The sequence below is a fragment of the Blennius ocellaris genome (assembly GCF_963422515.1).
Source record: "Blennius ocellaris genome assembly, contig: SCAFFOLD_66, whole genome shotgun sequence".
NCBI lineage: Eukaryota > Metazoa > Chordata > Actinopteri > Blenniiformes > Blenniidae > Blennius > Blennius ocellaris.
Window position 1 is genome coordinate 99920 of NW_027662066.1, and position 12500 is coordinate 112419.

The 12500-nt window shown below is 52.7% G+C and overlaps 2 protein-coding genes across 2 annotated transcripts in view; both read right to left on the reverse strand.

Annotated features, from left to right (window-relative positions):
* The window catches only part of plxnb3 (plexin B3), a 68901-nt gene that overhangs the window by 51761 nt on the left and 4640 nt on the right, over positions 1–12500 (reverse strand). Inside the window, 1 exon segment of the mRNA XM_080521812.1 lies at positions 4712–4815. The gene's annotated coding sequence lies outside the window, so the exon portion shown is untranslated.
* abcd1 (ATP-binding cassette, sub-family D (ALD), member 1) overlaps positions 11070–12500 on the reverse strand; it is a gene marked incomplete at its 3' end in the record, with an annotated part of 28518 nt that continues 27087 nt past the window's right edge. The window contains 3 exon segments of the mRNA XM_080521802.1: positions 11070–11270; positions 11355–11443; positions 11707–11835. Of these exon segments, the coding sequence (XP_080377928.1) occupies positions 11070–11270; positions 11355–11443; positions 11707–11835 (419 nt within the window).

Here is a 12500-nt window from a genome sequence, read left to right on the forward strand (position 1 = left end):
CAGCACCTCACTACAGAACCTCATTATAGAACTTCACTACAGAACCTCATTATAGAACCTCACCACAGAACCTCATTACAGAACCTCACTATAGAACCTCACCACAGCACCTCACTACAGAACCTCATTATAGAACTTCACTACAGAACCTCATTATAGAACCTCACCACAGAACCTCATTACAGAACCTCACTATAGAACCTCACCAAACCTCACCACAGCACCTCACTACAGAACCTCATTATAGAACTTCACTACAGAACCTCATTATAGAACCTCACCACAGAACCTCACCACAGAACAGCGACTAGCTTTAGCATCCACACATATGTGCATCATGAGGACAGTAAGGACTGACGGAGGGTGACGGAGGGTGACGGAGGCAGAAGCTCGTCTCTGCTCAGGTGAGTCCCGTCACCGTTTGTCCTGATTGGTTCACGGCTGACGGGTCACAGCAGGTGGGAGGGGCAAAGTGTCCCGGTCGTCATGGCAACGGCAGAGCGTTTAATGTGATGTGAAGACAGCATGAAGAGTTCTGTGTGTGTGTGTGTGTGTGTGTGTGTGTGTGTGTGTGTGTGTGTGTGTGTGTGTGTGTGTGTGTGTGTGTGTGTGTATCAGCAGCATCTTATCTGAGAAACACACAATTCTGGTAGAACATGTGTGTGTGACCTCATGTGACTGTGTGTGAGACAATGAATTCATGCATTGATTCATGTGTGTGTGTGTGTGTGTGTGTGTGTGTGTGTGTGTGTGTGTGTGTGTGTGTGTGTGTGCAGCAGTGCGTGTGACCCTAAGAGTGTGTATGTGTGTGATTAATATTACATGAGGCTCCTGATGAGAGGTGGACAAACACTCCCAGCTGAGTTCTAACACACACACACACACACACACACACACCCACACACACACACACACACACACACACACACACACACACACACACACACACACACACACACACATCAATCAAACACACAAAGGGAAACACTCGGAGCTTGAAGTCAGTCTGTTAACATCTATCTTTGTGAGGACATTTCAGAGTTCAAGGTTGAAGTCTGAATAGAGTGTGTGTGTGTGTGTGTGTGTGTGTGTGTGTGTGTGTGTGTGTGTGTGTGTGTGTGTGTGTGTGTGTGTGTGTGTGTGTCCAGCTGGTGTCCATGATGTGACTATATATTTCTGCATTAACACGTCAAACATGTAAAGTCAGGTCTGGCCCCGCCCCCGATCACAGCCAAGCACTTCTGACCAATCACAGCCCACCGGCTCATTTTCTCTCAACGAGCCAATGAGGACGGCTCACATTGTTTACACAACGTTTACACATGTGAAAACACAACGTTCTGGAAACACTGGGCTCCGTGTAGACAGAGGACACTCTGGTCCAGGTCCTGGTCCTGGTCCTGGTCCAGGTCCAGGTCCAGGTCCTGGTCCTGGTCCTGCTATTGGTCCAGGTCCAGGTCCTGGTCCTGGTCCTGCTGCTGGTCCAGGTCCTGGTCGTCACGTTGGCAGTAAGCAGTCGTTGCTCAGCAGAGCCAATCAGAAGAGAGCTTCCTCTGTGATGTCATGATTCTCTCCTCCTCTTCATCACTCTTCCTCTCTGGCCTCAGTCCCTCACCTGTGACCCTGAAGTCTTCCTCAGGTGACCCCGGGACCCGGGGTTCAGACAACTGACGACCACCTGGCAACATTGCCGGAGACTCCAGATGTTTGTTGCATCAATGAGTCCAAGTTGCTGATGGATTCAAGTTGACGTGTTGAATTTCTTGTTTCTCTGATGAAAGTGGAGCCGCGAGTCGCCATCAAACATTTAGAGGGTTCGATATTCCCACTGCTACAGACTCTGTTGAGCAACAGACAGCTCGGCAACGAACAGCTCGGCAACGAACAGCTCGGCAACGAACAGCTCGGCAACTTCAGAGACGGAAACACGAGGAGAGAGAAAATCTTCCAAAAGGTTTTTCTTTTGTCCACAAGTTTCCTTTCAAAGTTTCTTCTTTTGGTTTTTATCTTAAACTGAGAAAACAAATGTTGCTCAAAACTGATTCAACAACAACAAAAACAACAACAACAAAGCAACCAGCAACTGAGCATAAAGTTGAAGCAACCTGCAATAAATTAATTTCTGTTTCCTTTGATCACGTTACTGTGTGTGTGTGTGTGTGTGTGTGTGTGTGTGTGTGTGTGTGTGTGTGTGTGTGTGTGTGTGTGTGTGTTTCAGGTATGTGATGATTTCCAGCAGAAACAAAAGATGAAGGACGAGTGAAGAGGCTTTAAAGTGGGAGTGGGTGGGGGTGGTGTGTGTGTGTGTGTGTGTGTGTGTGTGTGTGCGTGTGTGTGTGTGTGTGTGTGTGGGGGGGGGGGGGGGGGTGAAAAGAAGCTTGTTCAGAGACGAAGCAGCGAGGCGCAGTAATGAATGGAGGGGGGAGGGAGGAGGTGAAAGGTGAGGAGCAGTAATTGGGAGGAAATGCGAGGCGCCGGGCCTCGAATCAAACCCCCCTGATTCACTACAGTGACGGAGGGAGGCGCCGGGCCTCGAATCAAACCCCCCTGATTCACTACAGTGACGGAGGGAGGCGCCGGGCCTCGAATCAAACCCCCCCTGATTCACTACAGTGACGGAGGGAGGCGCCGGGCCTCGAATCAAACCCCCCTGATTCACTACAGTGACGGAGGGAGGCGCCGGGCCTCGAATCAAACCCCCCTGATTCACTACAGTGACGGAGGGAGGCGCCGGGCCTCGAATCAAACCCCCCTGATTCACTACAGTGACGGAGGGAGGCGCCGGGCCTCGAATCAAACCCCTCTGATTCACTACAGTGACGGAGGGAGGCGCCGGGCCTCGAATCAAACCCCCCCTGATTCACTACAGTGACGGAGGGAGGCGCCGGGCCTCGAATCAAACCACCCTGATTCACTACGGTGACGGAGGGAGGCGCCGGGCCTCGAATCAAACCCCCCTGATTCACTACAGTGACGGAGGGAGGCGCCGGGCCTCGAATCAAACCCCCTGATTCACTACGGTGACGGAGGGAGGCGCCGGGCCTCGAATCAAACCACCCTGATTCACTACAGTGACGGAGGGAGGCGCCGGGCCTCGAATCAAACCCCCCTGATTCACTACAGTGACGGAGGGAGGCGCCGGGCCTCGAATCAAACCCCCCCTGATTCACTACAGTGACGGAGGGAGGCGCCGGGCCTCGAATCAAACCCCCCTGATTCACTACAGTGACAGAGGGAGGCGCCGGGCCTCGAATCAAACCCCCCTGATTCACTACAGTGACGGAGGGAGGCGCCGGGCCTCGAATCAAACCCCCCTGATTCACTACAGTGACGGAGGGAGGCGCCGGGCCTCGAATCAAACCCCTCTGATTCACTACAGTGACGGAGGGAGGCGCCGGGCCTCGAATCAAACCCCCCCTGATTCACTACAGTGACGGAGGGAGGCGCCGGGCCTCGAATCAAACCACCCTGATTCACTACGGTGACGGAGGGAGGCGCCGGGCCTCGAATCAAACCCCCCTGATTCACTACAGTGACGGAGGGAGGCGCCGGGCCTCGAATCAAACCCCCTGATTCACTACGGTGACGGAGGGAGGCGCCGGGCCTCGAATCAAACCACCCTGATTCACTACAGTGACGGAGGGAGGCGCCGGGCCTCGAATCAAACCCCCCTGATTCACTACGGTGACGGAGGGAGGCGCCGGGCCTCGAATCAAACCACCCTGATTCACTACAGTGACGGAGGGAGGCGCCGGGCCTCGAATCAAACCACCCTGATTCACTACAGTGACGGAGGGAGGCGCCGGGCCTCGAATCAAACCCCCCTGATTCACTACAGTGACGGAGGGAGGCGCCGGGCCTCGAATCAAACCCCCCTGATTCACTACAGTGACGGAGGGAGGCGCCGGGCCTCGAATCAAACCCCTCTGATTCACTACAGTGACGGAGGGAGGCGCCGGGCCTCGAATCAAACCCCCCTGATGTGAGGCTCCAGGACAAACTGCTGGTTTGTCACTCGACTGTCAGGAAGTTGCTCTCGTTGATCAACTCCGTTGCCTCCTGAAGACGAAGCGATGTCAGAAGAGTGACGGTTGCCGATACGCAGCCACTCACACAAACAAAGGCCGCTTTGTTGCAGCAACTCCGTCTCCAATCATCTTTGGGTCAACGACCCCGAATCACACGATCAACTTCCACCAATCAGAGTCGCAACTGAGACAGAAACGCAACAGTCGGACCTTTGATTCCCCACGACAGACTCAGCAACTGACCGCAGAGCAACGAGTAACTCTGACTATAGAAACAGAAAGCAGCAACTGCAGGCACAGCAACCAGCAATCTAAAATGACAAATATAAAAACTATTTGCTCTAAAAAGGAGACAGAGCAACCAGCAACTACAACCAGAGTTTTAACTTCATGCAACATTGTCGGTTGTTCCAGTAAAATCCAGCAGCAGGCGGAGCAACTAGGACAACCGGCAACCGTCACTCGGGTCAGGTTGCACTTCAAAGCAAGCAACAAAACCAAAAGGGCAACTTTATCAGGAGGAAACTTCCGTCAGCAAAGTTGCCCCGGTAATCTGAGTAAAGTTGGACTGGTGACATCACTGGTCGCCATGTGGACAGTTTAGCGGTGACATCACCAGTGACATCACCAGTGACCAGCTGGACCGCCCCCACCCAACAGGAAGAGATTAGAGTTGCACCAACCTGTTGAGGCAACCTGGTGCTGTGATGAGCAACTGAGCCGTGGTGAGGAGGATGAGGAGGATGAGGAGGATGAAGAGGGGCCGTCTTCATCAGGAGGACGTCTCCTGGAGGAAACAAACAAACAAACAAACAAACAAAGGTCAAGTCCACCAACAACATCACTGGAACAAGCAACAATGTCAACTTCAGAAAGAACGCCGGGCAACGACAGAGACAACAACCCACACGGCAAGGCAACCAGCAACTGTTTGTGTAAACAGAACAACAACAACTAGAAGAGCAGAGCAGCCAGACTGAGGGAGCAAACAAACACTTGATTGACCAACTGTGAAGACGAAGCAACCAACAGCAACGTCACTCAGCAACTCCAGCTAGCAACGCAGACGAGGCAACAGGCCAGTCTGCAACGTGTTGCTCTGCGTTGCCTCGTTGCCTTCATCCATTTCTTCTTTTCTCAACCTTTTATTTTGAGAAAGGACTCAGAGTCGTTTCCATGACAACCGTTCAGGAGAAACCACATCGTTTATGTTTCAGGAAAGTTTCACGTTTTGAAAAAAAACTCTTCAGTTTTCAGTTCGGGCCACTAGTGGGCGCTGTTCCAGTTTGTGACGAAACGTAGACTGTGTTGTGTATCAGTGTGTATCAGTGTGTATGAGTGTATATCAGTGTGTATCAGTGTGTATCAGTGTGTATCAGTGTGTAGTGTTGTACAGCCGAATGTTTGTGGCGTTAGGCTCCGCCCCCTCCAGCAGCCAGGTGGTTGTGGCGTTAGGCTCCGCCCCCTCCGGCAGCCGGGTGTTTGTGGCCTTAGGCTCCGCCCCCTCCAGCAGCCAGGTGGTTGTGGCGTTAGGCTCCGCCCCCTCCAGCAGCCAGGTGGTTGTGGCGTTAGGCTCCGCCCCCTCCAGCAGCCGGGTGTTTGTGGCCTTAGGCTCCGCCCCCTCCAGCAGCCAGGTGGTTGTGGCCTTAGGCTCCGCCCCCTCCAGCAGCCAGGTGGTTGTGGCGTTAGGCTCCGCCCCCTCCAGCAGCCAGGTGTTTGTGGCGTTAGGCTCCGCCCCCTCCAGCAGCCGTCTGCCTCTCAGGCCTGCAGGTCAGACGATGAATCTTCCAGTTTGTCTGCAGCAGCTAATGAGCAGCGGCGAGCCGGCGAATCCATCATGGCCGCCATTGATTGATGATGATGAGAGACTGGAGCTGCTGTTTCCTCCTCAACACGCGCTGATCCTCAGGCTCACCGCCGCCGCGGCGTCAAGGCCGCCGGGGGGGGGAGGAGGCGCCGCGCCGCCGCCGCGCCATTCAACAGCAGCTCGAGGTCGTCTGATGAACACATGAAAGAGTGAAGGACGACCGACACTGAGACAGACGACCTTCAAGACAACACCCAGGGAGCAGCAACCCTCCTCCCTGTGTGTGTGTGTGTGTGTGTGTGTGTGTGTGTGTGTGTGTGTGTGTGTGTGTGTGTGTGTGTGTGTGTGTGTGTGTGTGTGTGTGGTTATTGTGCAGTGAGAATCTTCACTCCTCAGTTTTGTGTCTAAACGGTTCGTCTGAGGCTTCGTTTCCACGGCGAGGTTCTGACTCCGTCTCCATGGAAACAATGAGGAGTCATGGCCGGGGGGAGGAGTCCTGGTCGGGGGGAGGAGTCATGGCCGGGGGGAGGAGTCATGGCCGGGGGGAGGAGTCATGGCCGGGGGGAGGAGTCCTGGTCGGGGGGAGGAGTCCTGGCCGGGGGGAGGAGTCCTGGCCGGGGGGAGGAGTCATGGCCGGGGGGAGGAGTCCTGGCCGGGGGGAGGAGTCCTGGCCGGGGGGAGGAGTCCTGGGTCGTTGAATTGAACCAAACTATTTCTTCACCAGAAGAAACCACATAATTAATCTCCGTTTCCATGACAACGGTTCAAGTGAAATCACTTTGTTTTTGCTTTTTCATTTCAGAAAACATTGGCGACACGGCGAGGTGGAGCAGAGGAGGTGGAGCAGTGGTGGAGCAGAGGAGGTGGAGCAGAGGAGGTGGAGCAGAGGAGGTGGAGCAGTGGTGGAGCAGAGGAGGTGGAGCAGTGGTGGAGCAGAGAAGGTGGAGCAGTGGTGGAGCAGAGGAGGTGGAGCAGAGGAGGTGGAGCAGAGGAGGTGGAGCAGTGGTGGAGCAGAGGAGGTGGAGCAGTGGTGGAGCAGAGGAGGTGGAGCAGTGGTGGAGCAGAGTATTTGACACTGTCGACACTGAAGGTTCAGCGTGACGTCAGAGTTGATATTTACTGAGATGAGAGAATGAATAGATGCTCTGTGTGACGCTCCACCTCTCCACTGCTCCACCTCTCTACTGCTCCACCTCTCCACTGCTCCACCTCTCCACTGCTCCACCTCTCCACTGCTCCACCTCTCCACTGCTCCACCTCTCCACCTCTCCACTGCTCCACCTCTCTACTGCTCCACCTCTCCACTGCTCCACCTCTCCACCTCTCTACTGCTCCACCTCTCCACTGCTCCACCTCTCCACTGCTCCACCTCTCCACTGCTCCACCTCTCCACTGCTCCACCTCTCCACTGCTCCACCTCTCTACTGCTCCACCTCTCCACTGCTCCACCTCTCCACTGCTCCACCTCTCCACTGCTCCACCTCTCCACTGCTCCACCTCTCTACTGCTCCACCTCTCCACTGCTCCACCTCTCCACTGCTCCACCTCTCCACTGCTCCACCTCTCCACTGCTCCACCTCTCTACTGCTCCACCTCTCTACTGCTCCACCTCTCCACTGCTCCACCTCTCCACTGCTCCACCTCTCCACTGCTCCACCTCTCCACTGCTCCACCTCTCCACTGCTCCACCTCTCCACTGCTCCACCTCTCCACTGCTCACACGGATCAGGAATGAGGACGAACGTTCAGAACAGCTTCACTAGAGAACCTGCATCAAGCTGAGACACTGCACATATGGTGTGTGTGTGTGTGTGTGTGTGTGTGTGTGTGTGTGTGTGTGTGTGTGTGTGTGTGTGTGTGTGTGTGTGTGTGTGTGTGTGTGTGTGTGTGTGTGTGTGTGTGTGTGTGTGTGTGTGTGTGCTCCATATATGCAGATTAAAGCTGTAATGTCTCAGTTTGCAGAGTTACAACCATCAGATTAACTCCTCAGATTAGTGAATGAAGGCAGGCGGCCTAATCTAGTGTGTGTGTGTGTGTGTGTGTGTGTGTGTGTGTGTGTGTGTGTGTGTGTGTGTGTGTGTGTGTGTGTCGGGGCAGTTTTAATGGGGATTAGAACCAGTGGTGGCCTATTTGTCGTCCGGACTGGAGACGTTCCTGAACGAGGACCGACCGGAGGGCCGGGTTCAGAGGTCAGAGGTCAAACACACGAAGAGTTAATATCAGGATCTGAAACTATGAACTCCAAATGAAATTCGTCACCAATCAACTAGATTCTGGGAAGTTAGCGGATAAACGTTTCTGAACAAACCTCCAAAAGCTGAAAACAATGTCTCGCACAGCAGCGCTAGTGCCGCTAGCGCTGCTAGCATGCTGCTAACGCTGCCCACTAACTGCTAGCACACTGCTATCGCCGCTCACTAACTGCTAGCACACTGCTATCGCCGCTCACTAACTGCTAGCACACTGCTATTGCCGCTCACTAACTGCTAGCACGCTGCTATCGCCGCTCACTAACTGCTAGCACGCTGCTATCGCCGCTCACTAACTGCTAGCACGCTGCTATCGCCGCTCACTAACTGCTAGCACACTGCTAACACCGCTGACTAACTGCTAGCACGCTGCTAATGCCGCTCACTAACTGCTAGCACACTGCTAACACCGCTGACTAACTGCTAGCACACTGCTAATGCTGCTCCCCGCCTCCTCCTCCACTCTCGACCAATCACAGGCCACCTCACGCTCACAGTGCCTTCAGGAGAACTTGATCTATCCTGAACGTTGGCGCTCTACCGAGTGTACTTCTAGCTTCTGTAGTGAAACCACTCACACACACACACACACACACACACACACACACACACACACACACACACACACACACACACACACACACACACACACACACACACACACACACACACACACACTGTTGTCGTGTCACGCAGAACACTACGTCAGTTGTGTGTTTTCACTTGAAATAGTTGCAAATGGAGACGAGGCTGTCTGACATCACAGTGACATCACAGTGACATCACAGTGACATCACAGTGACATCACAGTGACATCACAGTGACATCAGCTTCACTCAGTTTAACGTGACACCTTTTTTCATTCATAACATCTCAGGAACTAAACTCTGAGCTGCAAGTCTGACCACAACACACTCTGTGTGTGTGTGTGTGTGTGTGTGTGTGTGTGTGTGTGTGTGTGTGTGTGTGTGTGTGTGTGTGTGTGTGTGTGTGTTTCTAAGTTGGGGGTGTAACAGATGCCAGTGAATGAAGACAGCTGCACTCCAAGATACCAATTACACACTCACTCTCACACACACACACACACACACACACACACACACACACACACACACACACACACACACACACACACACACACACACACACACACACACACACACACACACACACACACACACACACACACTAGAGATGCAGTGACACCACATTATTCCACACACTGTAATCTGAACATGAGACCATTTATTTAAAGGAACAGTTCAAGATTTAAACTGATCTGTGTGTGTGTGTGTGTGTGTGTGTGTGTGTGTGTGTGTGTGTGTGTGGGTGTGTGTGTGTGTGTGTCATGGAGCTTCCTGGTAGCTAGCCACGTAGCATTAGCATGCAGGTGGGTTGGAATCGTCCGTCTGCAGAGTGAAACGATGAAAAGATTCACAACTTGGAACAAATGAGCTCAAATGGAAACAGAGAATAATAGAACAGAACAACACAATAGAATAGAATAGACCAGAATACACTAGAATATAATGGACTACAATAGAATAGACCAGAATACACTAGAATATAATGGACTACAATAGAATAGACCAGAATACACTAGAATATAATGGACTACAATAGAATAGACCAGAATACACTAGAATATAATGGACTACAATAGAATAGACCAGAATACACTAGAATATAATGGACTACAATAGAATAGACCAGAATACACTAGAATATAATGGACTACAATAGAATAGAATAGAATGGAAATAAAAAATAAAATAGAAATAGAGTCAAAATGAAGTAGAACACAGGAGGTGATTGTTGAACATTGAAGTGAAACGTTAGCAAGAAGCTGCTGACGGCGGAGCGGCGCCCCCTGTCTGACGGAGCTGGAGGTCAAAGGTCACCAGCAGGAGGACAGTGGAGGCTTCACAGCCAGACCCCGGAGAGGAAGGAAGGGGCGGAGCCAGCACAGGAAGTGGAAACACAGAGACAGTAAAAACAGTTCATTGTATAACACTTCCTCCATCATTACACACACACACACACACACACACACACACACACACACACACACACACACACACACACACACACACACACACACACACACACACACACACACACACACACACACACACACACACACACACACACACAGAAGCAGCGTTTCATGAGGACAAGCTGTCTTTGTTCTTCAAGTAGAGAATTACTGCAAATACTCTAAAAGTACTACAAATAATTGACAAGTAGTGGAAATACTCTAAAAGTACTACAAATAATTGACAAGTAGTGGAAATACTCTAAAAGTACTACAAATATTCTCCAGGTATTGTTCAGTTGCTCAGTAGTATTGTTCTAAAAGTATTACTGCACTATTGTTTCTGTTTGTAGTATTATGGTTGTCGACGAGGATGACTGTAGTACTGATCAGTATGAAAGTAGTATTACTACATATTATTGTAATATCACATAATTACTGTATTGTTACTGCAGTATGATAGTACCATTATCACATAATCATTGCAGTATTACATAATGACTTCAGTATTACTGCAGTACCTCAGCGACCAGAGCCGCTGTTTTGTCGATAAAGTTTTGAATGAGTGGCTGGTTGCTCAGTGGCTGGTTGCTCAGTGGCTGGTTGCTCAGTGGCTGGTTGCTCAGTAGCTGGTTGCTCAGTAGCTGGTTGCTCAGTGGCTGGTTGCTCAGTAGCTGGTTGCTCAGTGGCTGGTTGCTCAGTAGCTGGTTGCTCAGTGGCTGGTTGCTCAGTGGCTGGTTGCTCACCGCTGGTTGCTCAGTGGCTGGTTGCTCAGTGGCTGGTTGCTCAGTGGCTGGTTGCTCAGTAGCTGGTTACTCAGTAGCTGGTTGCTCAGTGGCTGGTTGCTCAGTAGCTGGTTACTCAGTAGCTGGTTGCTCAGTGGCTGGTTGCTCAGTGGCTGGTTGCTCAGTAGCTGGTTGCTCACCGCTGGTTGCTCAGTGGCTGGTTGCTCACCGCTGGTTGCTCAGTGGCTGGTTGCTCAGTAGCTGGTTGCTCAGTGGCTGGTTGCTCAGTAGCTGGTTGCTCAGTGGCTGGTTGCTCAGTAGCTGGTTGCTCAGTAGCTGGTTGCTCAGCGGCTGGTTGCTCAGTGGCTGGTTGCTCAGTGGCTGGTTGCTCACCGGCTGGTTGCTCAGTGGCTGGTTGCTCACCGGCTGGTTGCTCACCGCTGATTGCTCACCGCTGGTTGCTCACCGCTGGTTGCTCAGTGGCTGGTTGCTCAGCGGCTGGTTGCTCACCGGCTGGTTGCTCACCGGCTGGTTGCTCACCGGCTGGTTGCTCAGTGGCTGGTTGCTCAGTGGCTGGTTGCTCACCGCTGGTAGCTCTGCTAAACATCAAAGGGAATATTTGATCACAGCCAATTAGAAACTCGCTGGTTCCGCTCTGCTCTTCGCCGTCAGGCATACTCCTCATCGCCATGGTTACCTCAGCCGTCTCCATGGAAACCTCGACCATCGCAGGAATGAGAGAGTTTCTTCCTCCAACCGAACTCCGAACAGAGAGCAGCTCCGAGCCGCACAGCCGATAGGTCTCCGGTTCGAACCCCACCCCGCCCCGCCCCGCCCCGCCCCGCCCGGCTCCGGGCCTCACCCGGGGTCTCCGGTTCGAACCCCGCCCCGCCCCGCCCTGCTCCGGGCCTCAACCGGGGTCTCCGGTTCGAACCCCGCCCCGCCCCGCCCCGCCCGGCTCCGGGCCTCACCAGGGTCTCCGGTTCGACTCCTGCAGAGTCTCCGAGGTCGGGGGTCAGAGGTCAGAGGTCAGGAGGACGTTCCCTCCTGGACACACAGCTCGTGTTGCTGAACCTTCAGGTTCACCAGAGCGACCCACTGTCCCCGCAGCGTGTCCACCGTCTCCATGGAGACGGAGTCCGAGTGTCGTCACGGACGCTGCGCTCCGTCGTCGTGGAAACGAACCCAAAACACGACGAATGTTTCACTTTTTCCTTTTGCAAATCACGAAGAAACGAAGGCGTCTTTTGTTCTGCAGGAACAAAGGTTGAATTCAAAACGACGCCAATTATGAGAAAAAAGAGGATTTCTTGTCTTTCTAATGTTTGATCTCAGTGAGTTGATCCCCGGAGGCGAGTCGGACGACGGAGAACCGGGAGACGGTTTGAAACGACAGGAAGCGACTCCCTTTGGAGGTTGAAGTCAAACATGGAAACATTTTCTAATGAATGTTTTGAGGTTTAATTTCACATGTTTTACTTTGGATTCTCTGACTTTCTGAAGCGTCTGAACTCACAGAAGCTCTGGTGTTGGTCCGACGCTGCTCCTGCCAACTGTGAAGAACGAGCCGAGTCGTCAAGTCGTCGGGTCACTGAGTCACTAAGTCGTCGAGTCACAAAGTCACTTAGTCGTCAAGTCGTCGAGTCACAAAGTCAC